General features: G+C 51.7%; 6 protein-coding genes across 6 annotated transcripts; 4 read left to right on the plus strand and 2 right to left on the minus strand.

The window, feature by feature from the left end:
* Window positions 1-242: 242 nt before the first annotated feature.
* Window positions 243-5,003, plus strand: BD324DRAFT_653697 (P-loop containing nucleoside triphosphate hydrolase protein; the record flags this gene model as incomplete). Its single annotated transcript, XM_022018693.1, has 8 exons — window positions 243-328; window positions 383-641; window positions 688-1,602; window positions 1,644-1,719; window positions 1,760-2,618; window positions 2,662-3,143; window positions 3,185-4,390; window positions 4,438-5,003. The coding sequence occupies 8 exons, from the start codon at window positions 243-245 to the stop codon at window positions 5,001-5,003; spliced, it is 4,449 nt and encodes a 1,482-aa protein (XP_021868289.1).
* An 88-nt stretch (window positions 5,004-5,091) lies between these two features.
* On the plus strand, window positions 5,092-6,541 carry BD324DRAFT_637974 (NUDIX hydrolase domain-like protein). The gene is made up of 8 exons (XM_022017064.1): window positions 5,092-5,267; window positions 5,314-5,442; window positions 5,516-5,606; window positions 5,660-5,680; window positions 5,723-5,808; window positions 5,876-6,072; window positions 6,123-6,261; window positions 6,315-6,541. Exons 1-8 carry the CDS (start codon window positions 5,206-5,208, stop codon window positions 6,499-6,501), a joined length of 912 nt encoding a protein of 303 aa, XP_021868290.1. The 5' UTR covers window positions 5,092-5,205; the 3' UTR covers window positions 6,502-6,541.
* On the minus strand, window positions 6,485-10,424 carry BD324DRAFT_584170 (SNF2 family N-terminal domain-domain-containing protein; the record flags this gene model as incomplete). Its single annotated transcript, XM_022013664.1, has 7 exons — window positions 6,485-7,413; window positions 7,452-8,215; window positions 8,262-9,106; window positions 9,145-9,482; window positions 9,520-9,987; window positions 10,026-10,104; window positions 10,143-10,424. 7 exons carry the CDS (start codon window positions 10,422-10,424, stop codon window positions 6,485-6,487), a joined length of 3,705 nt encoding a protein of 1,234 aa, XP_021868291.1.
* Window positions 10,425-11,584: 1,160 nt separating this feature from the next.
* On the plus strand, window positions 11,585-13,340 carry BD324DRAFT_637992 (hypothetical protein). The gene is made up of 7 exons (XM_022017065.1): window positions 11,585-11,793; window positions 11,847-11,934; window positions 11,980-12,074; window positions 12,113-12,598; window positions 12,637-12,697; window positions 12,740-12,855; window positions 12,891-13,340. The coding sequence occupies exons 1-7, from the start codon at window positions 11,622-11,624 to the stop codon at window positions 13,247-13,249; spliced, it is 1,377 nt and encodes a 458-aa protein (XP_021868292.1). The 5' UTR covers window positions 11,585-11,621; the 3' UTR covers window positions 13,250-13,340.
* On the minus strand, window positions 13,341-14,429 carry BD324DRAFT_637996 (pyridoxamine 5'-phosphate oxidase-domain-containing protein). Its single transcript, XM_022017066.1, has 4 exons — window positions 14,391-14,429; window positions 14,036-14,350; window positions 13,927-13,992; window positions 13,341-13,884 (listed from the first exon to the last, which is right to left on the minus strand). The coding sequence occupies exons 2-4, from the start codon at window positions 14,256-14,258 to the stop codon at window positions 13,349-13,351; spliced, it is 825 nt and encodes a 274-aa protein (XP_021868293.1). The 5' UTR covers window positions 14,259-14,350; window positions 14,391-14,429; the 3' UTR covers window positions 13,341-13,348.
* Window positions 14,430-16,250, plus strand: BD324DRAFT_637997 (hypothetical protein). The gene is made up of 2 exons (XM_022017067.1): window positions 14,430-14,764; window positions 14,806-16,250. The coding sequence occupies exons 1-2, from the start codon at window positions 14,734-14,736 to the stop codon at window positions 16,242-16,244; spliced, it is 1,470 nt and encodes a 489-aa protein (XP_021868294.1). The 5' UTR covers window positions 14,430-14,733; the 3' UTR covers window positions 16,245-16,250.

Below are 16,250 nucleotides of genomic sequence, written 5' to 3' on the forward strand. Positions count from 1 at the left end.
CTATCTCCCTCGGACCCGAAGTGGGGAGCGATTGCGCTGGCGTGTCGTATTTGATTTTCTGGAAGGAGTGTTTTAGCGAGAAAGCAGTAATTATTAATTGAATCCCGTACCATACCGAGTAAGGGACTCGTCAGTGTTGAACCATTTTGAGAGTTCACTGATAAGCCGAGGCGTCGGGCCTGTCGCCTACCTCTTCTTCTTCTTTCTTAATGTCCACCTCGTCGTAGCAGACACACGACCCAATGTCTCGACTCTGTAGTAACGATTGGTCCATTGGACCCGGTGCCAATTGTCGGCCACTGGACTTTACCCTCCTGTTCAGTGATGTGTGAGTGTACCGTGAGGAATGCTGTAAAGGCCCACTGACACGGGAAACGATCAGCTTCTTCGCCTTCATCCCGGCCTTGTTCCTCCTCGTCCTCGCATCCGCACGATTCACTCGACTCGTACGGAAGCCACGGAGACTCTTACCTCTCAATCAAGTTCCCTTCCATGGCAGTCTCCTGCTCATTTCCCGAGTCGCACTCTCCATCGGCTTTCTCGGCATCAATGTTGCGACGTGGGTCAGGTGGGAACTCACCTCGCCCGTCGCTGGCAAGTGGTCTGGACTCTTGGCCAACTGCTTCCAGACTCTTGCATCGGTGAGTCTGCCTCACCTATTTCACAGTTTCTGAACCCCCGCATTAGCTGGCCCTGTTGTTGATCATTCCGCTGGAACATTTTCGATGTAACAGACCTTCACAACCCCCCGCGCTGTACCTTTTGGTGAATGCCCTATTCATCGCTGTCCGAATCAGGACCTACGCTATCTTGAATCTGGATTTGACCACCGAGCTCGGCGTCTGTCTGGCCCTCAACTGTGCCCTGTTTTTGGCCTTGCAATTTTCCGCAAGGAGCTCGTTAGAGAATGGCGCAGATCTACCGCCAACCGCTACGGCCGGGCTCCTCAACCGATACCTTATCGTCTGGGTCTTTCCGGTTTTGATCAGAGGCTTCAAGAAACCTCTCGAGATGGACACCGTAGGTGCCATCGACACCAACCTGCATTCTCTACCCGCGTGGGAAACTTTTAGACCGGTATGGGAGAAAAATCTCGCCAGGTCATCCCAAGGCAAGACCAAACAGCCAATGGTCTGGACTATCTTGCGTGCTTTCATGATGGCCTGGCTTGCACCCGTCCTACCCTACGCCATCTCGTCGCTTGTCTCCTTGGCGAGGCCACTGTTGCTCAACAAGACAGTGCTATTCGTCGAATCCTACAGCACACCCGAACCTCAGGCCGTCGGCGATGGATGGGCGTTGGTGGGGGCGGCCGCACTCATCTACCTGGTTTACTCAATCTCGCTCGCCCTCGCTCACATTGCCACTCAACGCTGCGCCACCGCACTTCGTGGTGCGCTCATGGAGGCGTTGTACCGGAAGAGTCTCGTTATCAAGGTCGATGCGGCGAGAGAAATGGGCGCAGCCAAGGCCAGCAACTTGATGAGCGTCGATGTCACCATGATCACTCAGACCTGCGTCTCGATCCATCAGTTCTGGACAGCTATCCTGATGACTGGCTTTGCAATGTACATTATTTGGACCCAATTGGGACTATCTTTCGTGAGTCCAACCAGCCTGCAAGCGAGGACTGACCTTTTCAGCTATCGACGGTGATTGGTTCGATCGTCTTCTTTGCTCTCCTTCCAGTCTTGACCAAAGACATCTCCGCAGGCAGGAGTGAGTCGCCCTCCAACGGTCCAGGCTGACTACTTGACAGAGGCGTATGGTGCTGCAACTGATGCCCGAGTCAAATTCACCGCCTCGGTTCTGCGTCACATCAAAGCCGTCAAGATGTCTGCCTATGAATTCCAGGTCATCAAGACCGCCGTCGACATGCGAAAGGACGAGATCGATAAGTTGAAATACTGGATCCGAGAGATTCTGAAAGTCTCCATCATGACAAATTGGCTCGGAGGCTTCTTGAATCTTATCACGATCATCACCTTCACGGTGGTTTCCATCTACACCTCGAACGCCAATAATGTCAATACCGCAAAGATCTTCACAGTCGTCTCCACCATAAGCATCATTTCCGAACCCTTGTTGATGCTAGGACAGCAACTCAGCTCCATGGTCAGTGCCTATGCCAGCTTGAAGCGAATCGAAACTTTCCTCATGCTGGAGGAGAGACAAGAGCCGATGATGGAAGAACCAGAAAAGGACCTGTCCGAAAAGGAGAGCCAGTGTCGGGTCGAATTCCACAACGCGTCTTTCGGTATCAAGGACAAAGCGACCATTTTGAAAAATCTCAACGTCCACCAAGTGGACCCTTCACTTTGGATGATTGTCGGCAAAGTTGGTTGTGGAAAGTCCACTTTCCTCCAGGCCATACTGGGCGAACTGGATTTGATAGGCGGCACGTCCAATGTGCAGCTCTGTGCCGCTGGATACTGCACCCAAGACCCTTGGCTCACTGTCAACAACTCGATCCGACAAAACATTACCTTTATGCATCCGTACGACGCCAAATGGTACAGTAGAGTCATCAAGGCTGTGGCCCTGGATGTCGATCTGGCGATCATCAAAGGTGGAGACACAGTACCAGTCAGTGCGCTCAGTGGAGGGCAGAAACAAAGGTGAGTCTTGTCAGCCGGGGATGGAGCTGATACCATATCGCAGAGTTGCTCTTGCTCGAGCTGTCTATGGTCGATTCCAGACTTTGATCCTAGATGACGTCTTCTCGGCACTCGACGCAGAGACTGAAGCTAGGGTGTTCAACGAGCTCTTTGGCCCCAACGGTCTCCTGCGAGGCAAATCTGTCATTCTTGCCACCAACCAAGTCTATCGATTCTCCAACGCGTCGCATCTTACAGTCCTGCAAGAGGGAGAAATCATCGAGCAGGGTGATTACAAGAGTCTACTTGCAAAGGAGGACGGCATGATCTCCCAGCTCGTCAAGGAATTCGCCGCTGGCAAGAAGGATCAACCTGATGAAATCGTCGGCCAAGAGATTGCCCAGCTCGATGATCTGACTGAGCCCGCCGAATCTCAAGAACAGGACCCAGAAAAGGTCGAGAAGCGAGAAGGTGCCAGAGGAGCTGTCAATTGGTCCACCTACCTCTTGTACCTCAAAGGCATGGGTTACGTCTACTCTGGATTCTGTGAGTCACGTCATAAAGTCGCAAACACTCATCCATCTCAGGGGTCGGAATGGTCGTCGCAAGCACCGCCGTGTACACCTGCATCAATGTCTATCTGCAGGCTTGGACACAGAGCCTGCAGGATGCCCCGCGCTCCAAATATGCAGCGTTCCTCGGTGGATACGCCGGTATGCAGGTCGGCTACCTTATCTGCTTTTCGACTGCCATCATGTTCTGCTTTCTATATGCCCACCCTATCGCCAGTTTCCGACTTCACGCATGGCAGATCAAAGGGTTGCTTTCGACATCGCTCAGCTACTTTGACTCTCGTCCCATTGGAGAGATGGTCAACCGATTCAACACGGATCTCAATCTCACCGATCTCGTTCTTCCCAATCATGCGGTCAATTTCATGTTCATCGCTACCAAAATCATGGGGAGTTTTATTATCATTACAGTTGCGGGACCTATCATGGCGGCTGTCCTAGTCGGAACAGCGATCTTCATGTGCTTCATCCAAAGGTTCTACGTCCGAGGAGGCAGGGAACTACGACGTCTCGACCTCACATCAAAGTCTCCCATCTACACCTTGTTCTCTGAAACCATTGATGCGGATGGTCTCCGGACCATCCGAGCCATGAAGGCTCAAGAGATGTGCTTGAGAATGATGACAGAAAGGTGTACCGCCTCTCAGCACCCAGCCTGGCTCTTGATGGCCATCCGAAAATGGCTAGAGCTCGCCCTCAACTTGTGCGTACTTGTCGTCAACACGCTCTTGGTCGTCATTGCCGTCATCAATCGCCACTCTGTCTCCGCTGGTATCTTGGCCCTTGCCATGTCTGAAGCAGCTGGACTCAACTTGGATTTCATGCTTCTCATTGTGGAATGGACCAATGTCGAAATGTCAATCACATCCATCGAGCGGATTCAAGAGTACATCGAGCTTCCTCCACAGGAAAAGATTGTCATGTCTGAAGATGCTACGAATCCTGATTGGCTGAAACGAGGAGCCATCCGGTTCAACAATGTCTCTGCAAGGTATGCTCCAGAGCTGGAGCCGGCCGTCAGAGACGTCTCCTTCTATGTGAAGCCTGGTCAGCGAGTCGGTATCTGTGGTCGAAGTGGATCAGGCAAGAGTACACTTTTGAGCGTATTGTGGCGGATGATGGATCACGAAGCTGCCAAGGGCGGCATATTCGTCGACGGTATCGACATTCGTCAAATTCCTCTCCAGACGTACCGGTCAGCCATGTCCATCATTCCACAGGGTATGTGAAGAGATGGCGTAAGAAAGTAAAGCTGACTTGTGGGACAGATCCACTGATTCTCGAATTGAGTCTTCGAGCCAACCTTGATCCCGAGGGTCTACACTCTGATGCAGCCATTTGGGAGGCATTGGATCAAGCTCAACTCAAATCTCACGTCGAGACGCTTGAAGGAAAGTTGGACGAAGTGATGGCTGGCGATGGTGGATCATTTTCGCGAGGTCAACGACAGCTCTTGGCGCTGGCTCGAGCAATCCTTCGACGTAGACCGATCCTGGCGTTGGATGAGGCTACTTCCTCGATTGACGCGAGAACAGACGCTGCGATTCAGGAAACCATTCGCTCGGCGTTCGACCAAGCGACCGTCTTGACCATTGCGCACCGAATTAGCACCATTATCGACTATGACAAGATTATCGTCATGGAACAGGGTAACATTGTTGAGATGGGAGAACCGCAAGAATTACTCTCTCGACCAGACGGCGCTTTTAGACGATTGGCAGTGGAAAGCGGGGCGGTTGATGCTCAGATGGGAGGCGAAGGAAGTCAAGGTCAGACTCAGCTCGCTATCAGACCGGAGAGGGCGGTTCACAGTGATGACGAGGACGAGGAGTAGCACTATTTGTAGCATTATTAGGGCAACTTGTACCGGGCATTTAGGATGCAAAACAGAGTGTAGTACTATATTTTGAAACGCGCAGGTGAAGATCATCGAGATGCCCGAACTGAGAAGTTGACATTGTACACTCACTCACCTCCCTTTGATTAATTGGGCTTGAACGAACAGTCCTAATGAGGGACTCTCCTCATGGAAGACAATGTCGAGAAATCCTCAACCGATAGAATCGCTCTTGCTTCCTCTGAAGCCTGAGTCACTACAGTAAGCCGTGCTTGCACACTGCATCCACTCACTGACCCTCGCCTAGATGCATCCATCGATTCATGGAATATGAGCGAGTCAAAGAGACACGTCGTTTCCCAAAGAATCGAACGGCAGCAGTGGCCATTATCCTGTTCATTGGGAGGTTAGGGGATCTCTACGTCTTGCTCTCGACGTGAGTCTGACCCAGGATTCAATGACTAGCCATGAAAGCCGAAATGGCCTTTTTGACATGACGACCTGTGTAGCCGGGCCGAGGCGATGAGGACTTTTGCAAAGGATACGGCGCTTCCCGGTGGTAAGTACGAACCTGGAGATAAGGACGAAGAAGCCACAGCGGTGAGCTGAGCTCTTCTTTGGAAAAGAAGCCGGTCTTCAGCTGATAGACTAAGCGCCGCGAGGCGTTCGAGGAGGTATGTGTGTCTCTTTAGGAATGACCATCTAACGTCTTTTAGATCGGCCTGCCTATAGGTTACGAGCGAGTAAGGTGTCTCTGCTTGTTGGATCCATTTCTTACCGGCATAGGACTCATCGTCACGCCGTACGTCTATGCCATCCACTGCCGTTGCCGTTGCACCTCCCGAGTTGGCTGACAAGCGAGAGACCAGTGTCGTTCTCCTAGTGACGGATAACGCCATCAACCCCGTTTTGAACCCTTCAGAAGTATCCTACTTGTTCTCCATGCCTCTATCTGCGTTTCTTCATGATCATCCATCTCGCATACCCGGTTGGCACTTTGGCATCTCTTCCAGAGTGGATCCAGGCCCGTTTTACTCACCTCCACCGATCGTCGAGTACGCAGACGGTGAGCGGATGGAGGTGTGTATGTTACAGTCTCTCTCTGATCCTCGGTAGATGCTGGCGAAGTCGGAGGCAAAGAAGGCAGATACTATGGTTATCGTGATGTCAGATGGGGTCCAGGAATCGTCAGAATGCACAGATTCTTGACAGGTCGAGAGGCCGATGGCATCAAGCCAGTGTTCGGACTCACATCGTAAGGTTCCCCCCTCCCATATCTGTAATGACGCACAAAGCTCATAAATCCAGTGCCATTCTCATTCGAGCCGCTATGATCGGATACGATACCCAGCCTGCGTTCAAAGTCCATGCACCAGGTCAAGCGAGTATGCTCGAGAGGATAGAGTGGGAGATCAGGAATGGAACGGGACCTTTACGACAGGCTGTACTTGACGATGGGTTGATGGATGATTGGGCGATCAGATCCAAGCTATAATGATGCATCTACAGGCTACATGTGTAATGATAAAGATGTATCCATAGGTCATTTTAACTGAACAGCTGGGAAAGCTCCTCCGCCTGTGGAATGTCAGCATGAATGAACGCGTAGTCAGCCTACTCACCCTCTTCTCCATCAACTCCTTTCGGGAGAGATTGTTCAGGGAAACGTCAGCTAACTGCGCCTTTTTCCTTTGAATCTTGTCCAACCGCTGTTCGATCGAGTCGTTGATCATGAGCTTGATGGCCGTCACGGGCCTCGTCTGACCCATACGATGTATCCGATCGATAGCTTGAGATTCTACCGATGGATTCCAATATGGGTCCACGAGATAACATCGCGAGGCCGCCGTCAAATTGAGTCCGACACCTCCAGCTCGAGTAGAAACCAGCAACACTTCGACCCGTTTCTTGTGTTTCAGATCTTCAATGGCCTTGGCTCGGTCCTCTCGAGACATTGTACCGTCCAGTCGGGCATACTTGATGTCGATCTCGTCAAGCATATCGCCGATCCTGTCCAACATGGTCGTCCACTGCGAGAAGATCACGCTCTTGGTCACAAATGGTTTGCCATCCTTGTCAACTTCTTCCATCGTATCGGCATCGAGTTCGAACGGATTGTAATGCGGGGAATTGGGATTTCGGCGAGAAAAGCTCATCAGCTCGTCATGAAGGAACTTCATCTTGGTCGACAGGACAAGCGGCTCGCCAGGGGCGCGAATGTACTTTTTCCGAGCCCGTTTAGGTCCTTGATCAGCCGCGCCAGCATTCTCCTCGACACCTGGTTGAAGGACTTCCACTACGTCGGAAGGTAGTCGTAATATGTTGCCACAGGTGCAAGGTCGACCAGCGTGCTCCTTCATTCTTGCTGACCAGTCTGGGTACACACCCTCCTTGAAGCAACTCGGACCTGATTGAGTCAGCGATAATCATCAAGCTAGGACTCACAGAAAAGATGCAAGCACTTGGTCAATAAAAGCTTGACCGGCATCTTCTTCCTTTGTTTCTCCTTTTGATCTTCCTCCATTTCCAACAATTCGATCGACGGAAAGTAGTCGCCATAGTCATGGCCACAAGACGTGCAAGACGCCCCATCGCCATTCTTCAGAAAGCAAACGACTGCCACCGCGCGAGTTTGGCTCAATCCATGCTGCTTGATACCCTTGCAGGCCACTTCATAATCCATGATGGTGCCATCGTAATCTTCTTCCACCGCTCCCTGCATCGCCAAATCGACGTGATCACATATCTGTCGGAGGCGCAGGACATCCTGCAACACATTGCCAATGTTCTTCGATAAAAGATTCTTGGCTTTGAGATCTTCGAGCTTCTCCTTGGCTTTTGAAGCGCGATCGTCGTACGCTCTGCGCTCCTCTTCACTCAGATCGAGCCAGAGTTGAATCTCTTTGCGACTTGGCAGGTTGAGAATCTTCTTCCCATCCGTGGTCGAATCTTTCGTGCGTCGTAACGTGCAGCAACGCATGACCAGTTGTAGTCTGGCGACGCCTATTTGTTCACCGAATTTGCATGGCCCGGCAATGTACTTGTTGAACACCTCCTTCTCATCCACTGGACTTAGCCGTAAGAATTTGAATAGCGCCTGGACATCTTCGATCTTGTTTTGGATTGGTGTTCCAGTCAGAGCTATTCGCCTATCGGCTTGGAGGTCGCATGAAGCCTGAGAAGCAATTGTCTTGTCGCTCTTGATGTAGCTAGATGGATCAGCACAAAAAAAAATTGTACTTTTGGCATACTCACTGCGCCTCATCTAGCACGACTCTGAACCAGTCAATGGCCTGCAGAGGACTCGTCTCGAAAGTTGCCTTTGCCGTGCCTTTGCCCTTGCGTTTCTTGCGTAGAAGAGCATCCGCAACTTCGGCAGCTTTGATTTCAGCTTCGACCTCTGGCTTTGTCGGCCTCCCATTAAGCGAAGTATCACCCTTCGGTAAATCGTCATCACTGTTCGGAGCAGTATCGCTCGGAGACGCTGGTGTCGCATCGCCACTTCGCTGTCGGGTGTATTCTAAAGCCAAGGTGTTGTAGCTCGTGACAACAATATCAAAGTCGCCGATGAAATCCGGGTCGGCACGTCTCGAAGCGCCGTGATAGATGTAGACCTTGAGCGTGTCAAAGTCCTCGTCCTCGTCTGATGACTCTCCGTCCCTCTTTGGCGGCTTCCACTTCTTTGTCACCTCTTTCGGTGGCATAGTCCCAGCTGCGCCTCCAATAATCTCCACTTTGCCATTCCAGTGATCCCTGATTTGCTCTTCCCAGTTGGTGATGGTCGACATTGGACAGACTAGCAGTGTCGCCTTGGATCTACGGACGAGACGAGACCTCCGGGTCGTCCCGCATTCTGAGCTCGCCGGCTCGTCTCGCTTCCGTTTTTTGCCTTTGAAATCTGCAATCGGCCGAGAGTCGTCGTCCGAATTTTCAGGCATCCCAAAAACCTTGGTCCGCATGACTGAGGAGGAAAGCCCATCCTTAGGTGGAGATGCCGCTGGCTCTTCCACGGACTCCAGTTTGCTCCTGGCCCATTTGGCCGCGGAGTGTCGAGTGGACGAGATGAGAGATACGACGGACAATGTTTTGCCGAGACCCATCTGGTCAATCAGCCGCGAGTCGACATTCCGACACTCACGTCATCTGCGAGAATAGCACCTTTGCCTTCTTTCGGTCTCTCGCCCTTCTTGGTGCGCAGTTCCTGACCAGTCACCCTATTCTTCCAGACCAAGACTCGCCCTTTTGAGTCTTCCGACTTGCTTTCCCACAGAGATCTGTTCCGATCTTTGACCTTGCCCTTTTGTTCCTCCTCGTCCTCGTCAATGATGGCGTCCTTGTTCTTCTTGGACCGCTTTGCCTGCACTTTCGCAAAGTACTTCCTGGCTCGTTTGAGGGCCGACCAGTCCTGCTCTCGCTGTAGCAAGAAAGTCAAGGCTTTGCGTTGATGGGGGTAGAGCGAGGTTTTGATGAATGGACCTGTCATAAGCACAAAGCTCCCTCGCAACCGACCCACCCGGATCACACTCTTCCAGTTCCCCCTCTGTACCGCCAGTCTCCAAGCTCTTGAAGACTTCATCGACCTGTCGACGTTGAACTTCCACCTGCTTGGTCTTGTCCAATTGACCGAGGGTCATTTCAAATCCTGGCATAGTCTTTCTCTGCGCAGCTATCATGAGCTGCATGGCGTGATCTCCTCCGCCGTGTGCGTTATGATATTCAGGCTGTTCGTTGTGTCGTGCGGGGTCATAAGGTGGAATGGGGTCTAAAAGGTAAATGTTGTTGGCGATTAGGGAATTGGCGATAAAGGTTATATTTGAGCTGAGGGTGAACAAGAGGACGTTGATGCGGATCTGGAAGAGGTGTCCATCGGCAAAGACTCGCTGGATGAATCCTTCAAGACGCAAGAGGCCACGCGAGACAAGCGGGATGAGTTGCTCGGCAAGATGAGGGTCGAGATCTCCGATATAGCTTGACATACCGGCTGCATTGTCAGGCATCCTGAATCAAAGGCGGACTCACGGGTCATGATCTGCAGAGTTGGGTAGCTAACAGGTGGCCAAATATCACTCGGACGAGGATCCTGACCAGGTATGCGAAGCTTGAATGTGAGCGTTTGAAAGATGACATCAGCCTCACCTTGAGTTTGACTTTGAGCAATTCAGCTCCAAGGTAATTGACCAGATGGAATTTCTCGCGAGAACCAGGCGGTGGAGAGCTACCCACGATCGCAGCTTGAGACGGGTAGAGCATGATGGCTCTAGAATGAATCGCACCGATACATATAGGTTTCTTATCGCTGTAGGTAGGTTGAGCAGGAGGTGGGGAAGGTCGAGATGTGATGTCTATAGCTGATGAAGCGCTCATTCCGGCAGACTGTGACGAGCCAGCTTGGTATCCTGAGGATCCGCCATTAGGCATAGTCATCTTGGAAGCTACTGGTGAGGTCGAATGCTTGACACCTGTGAACTGTATCTCGTTGTCAAGTCTGCCATTGATTTCCGTAGCAGCAGCAGCTACAGCAGTCCGAGGCGGTGGCGATCTGTGCTTTGAGCTCGAGGCATGCGCATTGATTGATCCATTGACACGAGGCTCATCGTCCCCTGAATTCTCATCTGCCGTGAGGTCTATTGAAGACATGCTGACGTGAGAAGGACGTGTCTGAGTTTCCGTTTCGGCCTGTGATTGGGTCGCCTCGACCAGGACTTGATCATTCGGCTGGGTGGACCCCATGGTGATCGAGAGCCAACCGGTCGTTCTTAGGTCATTCAAGATCAGGAGAACATGAGACTAGTCGTTTGGTAGGTGTCGTATCAGGACCCTGCCGTCCGAGGTCCAATGAGGCAAGCCTTCGAGGTCGTGATAAGTTGATCGTGAGCTCTTACCAAGCGTGATTTCGAAAAGATCGAAATCTTTGTCTTTCCAACTTTTGTAGAGGTGCAACGGAAGCAAATTTTCGGGTTTGGCTTTGGGCTTGTGGCTGGGGGCTGTGGAAGGTGATCCCTTCACGGAGGCCCGTATTCATTGTCGGGAAGGCTGAGGACAGGGATCAAGGGAACTTGGGCTACTTATAATCCTGACGGGATAACGCACAACTCCTCACAGGCCCTGCAGAGGACGTGTTGTTCAGATTCATGCGAAAATGATTGTGGCGCCGTCAATGAGGTAATCTATTCGGCCTACCATCTACAGGTGACTTTCTTGGATCCGACTATCCAGCATCATGAGCCTGAGCAGTACCTAGGGGCGATATAGCTCGTGTCATAGCCCCCCAGCCTTTCTTCCGATATGAATGTAGTTCAGTGCCGGCGACCGGATCAGCCGCACGCCGCCTCGTGTGATCAGACGATGCAGCTCTCTTCTGGTGGGGTATTGAGGGTTAGATCCAGGCATACGGTATCTTGGTCCGTCCTTTGCAGCTAAGTGCAGGGTTGTTGAGCGTGTCCAGCTCCCAGAACTCGGCTCGCAAAAACCCCAATAATTGTACCTCGATGTGACTGCCAGCTTGCCCCACTCTGGCTTTCCCCGCCACCGTTATTATCGGCCCGACCCGGGTCAGAAGTGTGACTCCTTCGTTCATTAACGCATTTGCCGCTATTGGGCTGCGCAGATGGTCAAATGCTCTCTCCGTCATTCATACACGACGAGGGGGGCCGGCAACGGTACTGGAAAGCCCAGAACATGACCCCTACGCTCTTCACGACGGGACAATCAAGATGGGCACTCCAGATTCTAGTGGTGGTACTCAGCTCGATCGCCTTGGCAAGCTCGGCTCCCGCCATCGGTGGAGGTGAGTTGAACGGGAATTTGCATACAAGCCTTTGACTGACAAGATGTTGGCAGGCGAGAGAATGTATAGTGGGGCACAGGGCGATATCAGAGGATTGACCGTCATCCTTGCGTCTGTTGGTATAGGTGGAGTCGGTATCTTGTGAGACTTTAAGCAAAGCTGAGATCTCCTGCTGACGTCCGCTAGGCGTGGTCTCAGTCTATCGCTACCGAGGCCATGGCGAATATACTTGGATCGGATAGAATTTTCCCTGATCACCATGCTATGGGTCTGTTGGACCTGTGAGCCAGAAGGATCACGCCTGGAGCTGACGAAATAGCGGCCACCATGGCGTTCTGTGCCTTTATTCTTCGACGAGGAATGTGCTCGCTCTCCGTATCTGAAGTGGATCTACCGACTTGCCCTCTGTTGACGTTCGAATTGGCTCTTTTACATTTCATCTCGGTCTCATGTCTTGCTCTACTGTTGGTCATACTCACCACCGTCACCGCTCCGACATACCTCTTCTCCTTGTCACCAAGTGTCGATGATAGTTCAGAAGAGGCTCAAGACCCAGAATCTGTGGGCATCTTCGTCATGTGGGATCTGGCTCTTGCCTCGCCACCGCCGTCACCCCGTATCAAACCTTCAGCGCCAAACTACGGTGCGACACTGACAGATCGACCGTCAAATCCTTACGCGGAAATTCCAGTAGCAAAGAAGGACAAGTTTGCAGACGGACGGGTCATGCTGTATCTGCCGCTATTGCTCGGAGGTGTCGGCGTAGCGTTAGGGACAGTATGGACCATGATTGTGACAAGATACGGTAAGTCTCATATGGATTCTTTCGTGCTGACACTCCAGTCGTCGTAACGGGTTTCATCCTCTCGGTAGGCATATTGACGACTGTCTTTTCCGCCAGCTTGTGAGTGGAGTGGGCAGAGCAGCCCATCGCTGAAGGAAACAGCTTGGCCATACATTATAGGCAGCGACGAGAAAAGTCCAATGATGACGCATGGATCCTTCGGCACGATCGCGCAATGGAAGTAGGGTCCGCTGGTGCTTTGTTCCTCCTATGGCCGCGTAGGTGCACGTCATCATGCTTCGCTGACTCCTAGTATCTGCCATTATCTACACCCTGTTTCCTCCGACTCCTAATCGACCCTGTATGAACCCCGCCACATCACTGGACTCACCTCTCGACTTGCCGAAAACTCGGACTGAGATTCTGTGTGTCATTGCCTCTGTCACAATCAGTATCGCCTGGATGGCAAGCTGGATCATATTATGGAGGATAATGGGATTGGCGTTCCCCATGCCCGAAGTAGGGCGGACGCCGAGTTTCACAGGAACTGATGAAGAGAGGAGTCTGCTTCGATCCGGTGAGATGCCTGCCCCTGCACCGCGCCCTCAGGTCAAGTACGGTAGACTGGTAGCTGGGGAAGTTTTTGAGTTGGGAGACGACGAAGATGATTGAGTGATAGTCTGGGTATTTCTTGCTTTGTATTTGGATCAGAAGTTGTCTTGTACGTCGTGAAGTTATTTACATGCATAGTCAATCTAGTTGTGCATGCACCTATGGCGCCACGCTGACCTTGTCCCATGACCCATCCGATTTTTTCGTCCACTGAGTACGGCGGTTCGGACTCGGCTTGAGTTCGAGGTACTCGGCCCATTCGACCTTGAATGCGATCAATGCGAAGTGAGACAACGCGTTGTCGATGAGTTTCTGTTGCTCGGGATCGTCCGATTCGGCATCTAATCTCTCTGGCCAGTCTTCGGGTTTCTCCTTGATCTCGCTCAACGGTTTTCCAGGAGGTGGTCTTCCGAAGCTCCCTCTGAGGTGTCCGCTCATATCATTTGCCCAGATTGATTTCCGTTTCTCTTCCCACCATTTCGCGTCGGCTTCTTCACCTTGTACACCCAGCTCTTTGAGCGCTTTGCTGACTTGATTCTGGTCGGCTGGGAGAGTGAATGCTTGGCCACGAAGCCGGAATTGAACGGCTGGAGGCTCCATCCACCAAGCGATCTCAACTTGGTGATGTTCTCCAAGCTGAAGTGGTTTCTGCATCCGCGTATCGGTAGTCGTCAGGAGCAAGTTGGAGGGGGTGACTGTAACTCCGTGAGTGACGAGGAGCTCGAAGACGAACTCACTGTCCCGATGAATGCAGTGACGCACTCGAGGTTTACCCTCAGGAGAAAGGGTAGAGAAGGCATAGACTGTACGAGGTTATTACACTTGCTTCTCTTTCCACCTGCTCACCTGTCGTGTGCTGATCCTTCTTGTCGACGTGCTTCTTCAACAGCTCGATCCATTCGGGTGCAGATGACATGGTGGAGAGTCGCCTGGTGGCGTTGAAGATGTTCAGTTTGGCTGATGATTGAGTGATCCTTGATCCAGGACGTTTAGGGGGATGGGAGATAGCTCTGCTGATATAAAAGTGGAAGAGCAGATGTTCACGTCGATGTAGCACCAAAAAGTCCATCAATCCATAAAAACGATCGCAACTACTTTGCGATCATAATCGTCATCGAGAATCCCATCGAAGAGCCTATTACGGCATCTGGAACGCGGGGTCTCCAGGTTAGTCACTGATTGCTGGATGGGAATCTGACACTAGCAGTGTGTGGATCAAGAAGTTTGGAGCTTGCATTTGACGGTAAGACATGTGTATGACAAGTGCTCTGTTTGAAGTCTAACTTGCTATCTCATACGCTTGCTCAGCGAGTTACAGGATCATGCCATGTTGATGTGACACTCCCGGTATCGTTCCATCGGAAGATCAACTTGGATAGCAAGGCCGCGTAGGCGGGCAGTCTAATTATAGTTCTCTTTTATACTTGGATTATCTCTATCAAAGCTCGAAGAAAGTTTCGGAATGTCTAGTAGATAGATAGATCTTGCTGCACGGCGAGGCCCTTCTAAATCTTGAGACCTACATCAAATTCGTGTCGCTCACTATGTCATCCAATTCCCGCGAACACATCTCGAGTGAGCTACCAAAAAGATCCTTCATCTGACAAATGGATCAGCCGTCGGCACCGCAACATCTACCCACTACCTTGAACATATCAACGGGTGGCCTCATTATGTGTCCACAACAGTTGCCTTCCGAAAGGATCTCGCCCCGTCTAGGGAATGGCTCGCTGATCACTTGTCACAAGCCCAGAAGCGGTACCCGGATCTCCGACTGGAATTTGTCAACCTCCCTAGACCTTCGGGCCACGAAGGAGTGTGGAGTTCGATCCATTGGAAACTACGAGAGAAACCATGGGCTCTCGACGATGTCTATACTGAGCTCCCAGACGTTCCATCGAGCACACTCGAAGCTTGGCAGATCGCTTTGGAAATCGCTGAAAAGGAGTCGCTCGTCTCTCGTCCTCTGTGGATGATCCAGCGTATGACCGCGGCCGATACGGTCTATCTGAGCTTTACAATGTCTCACAAGTTTCTAGATGGATTAGGCATGGTCAACTTGGTTCGAATCCTCCTTACTCCAAACTTTGATGGACTGCCAGATGAAACGGATCTGGGTCATTTTGTGAAAAACCTGGAGATCCCTAGCAAAGTCATCCCTGAGAAACCGTACGAACCTTGGACACCAAGACCACAACCAGAGACGACCGAGGCTCCCATATGGCCGCATGCACCGGAAGATTACGGTCATTTGATAAGTCTAGATCACCCACAGATCTTTGAAGAACTTGATCTTCCGGCAGACGACGTCATGGCCATCTCTCGAAACGCGAAATCTCACCAGATCCCCACCCTCAACCCTGTCCTGCTCGCTAGTTTCCTCCAAGCTTTAAGTGAAGAGCTAGATGTCCACAGGCGATTTCAATACATCGTACCGATAGGGACACGCAAATCAACAGATCCATTCTTTTTCAGCGGTTACAGCACTGCTGTCTTCCCTGTCACCTCACCAAAACCACACGAAAAGATCCTGTGGGAAGTCGCCAAAGAAGTTGCCGATGGCATCAAAGCGGCGCTCGACGAGAGCAACGCACCTCCTCCACCGCCTGCGCCTGCGCCTGCAGAGACAAAGGACGAGGCAGAAAACATTGAGGACGGAACATCTCCAGCGATGGCAGATCCTCCAGCAATAGCGACGGAACAGCCTGAATTCAGCCCAGAGTCCTCTTGGAAGAGAATGCAGGAAATCATGCAATCGGAGAGATTTTACAAATTCAGCATGGTCTTCAGCAACTTGACGCGACTTCCGTGGCTGAACGACATCCGTGGCGTAGATGATTTCTTGTGGGGACAGAGTATGAACATCTGTCCAGCACCGTTCATCATCAACTTGGTCGGATGGAAGGGAGGTGTTCGTGCTACCGTAGGTTTCAGAGATGGTTGTGGAGTCAGTGCTGCTCAAGGCGAGCAGATTGCCAAGAGGTGGAGGAGGATTCTTGCGGCAGCAGCGACTGACGAGGATATCGTCAATGGAACCGAGAAATTAGAGCTGTAGAAGAAA

Source organism: Kockovaella imperatae (assembly GCF_002102565.1).
Source record: "Kockovaella imperatae strain NRRL Y-17943 chromosome Unknown BD324scaffold_16, whole genome shotgun sequence".
Taxonomy (NCBI): domain Eukaryota; kingdom Fungi; phylum Basidiomycota; class Tremellomycetes; order Tremellales; family Cuniculitremaceae; genus Kockovaella; species Kockovaella imperatae.

Bases quoted from the DNA above. Each gene is read 5' to 3' on its own strand.
- BD324DRAFT_637992 (XM_022017065.1), top strand. From the start codon at position 11,622: ATGCTCTCTCCGTCATTCATACACGACGAGGGGGGCCGGCAACGGTAC. The intron at 11,794-11,846 runs GTGAGTTGAACG...AGATGTTGGCAG, and splicing joins GGCTCCCGCCATCGGTGGAG to GCGAGAGAATGTATAGTGGG. The intron at 11,935-11,979 runs GTGAGACTTTAA...GACGTCCGCTAG, and splicing joins ATAGGTGGAGTCGGTATCTT to GCGTGGTCTCAGTCTATCGC.
- BD324DRAFT_637974 (XM_022017064.1), top strand. From the start codon at position 5,206: ATGTCGAGAAATCCTCAACCGATAGAATCGCTCTTGCTTCCTCTGAAG. The intron at 5,443-5,515 runs GTGAGTCTGACC...CGACCTGTGTAG, and splicing joins CTCTACGTCTTGCTCTCGAC to CCGGGCCGAGGCGATGAGGA. The intron at 5,681-5,722 runs GTATGTGTGTCT...AACGTCTTTTAG, and splicing joins GCCGCGAGGCGTTCGAGGAG to ATCGGCCTGCCTATAGGTTA.
- BD324DRAFT_637997 (XM_022017067.1), top strand. From the start codon at position 14,734: ATGTCATCCAATTCCCGCGAACACATCTCGA. The intron at 14,765-14,805 runs GTGAGCTACCAA...CAAATGGATCAG, and splicing joins TTCCCGCGAACACATCTCGA to CCGTCGGCACCGCAACATCT.
- BD324DRAFT_637996 (XM_022017066.1), bottom strand. From the start codon at position 14,258: ATGGACTTTTTGGTGCTACATCGACGTGAACATCTGCTCTTCCACTTT. The intron at 13,993-14,035 runs GTGAGCAGGTGG...AACCTCGTACAG, and splicing joins GAAGGATCAGCACACGACAG to TCTATGCCTTCTCTACCCTT. The intron at 13,885-13,926 runs GTGAGTTCGTCT...ACGGAGTTACAG, and splicing joins TCACTGCATTCATCGGGACA to TCACCCCCTCCAACTTGCTC.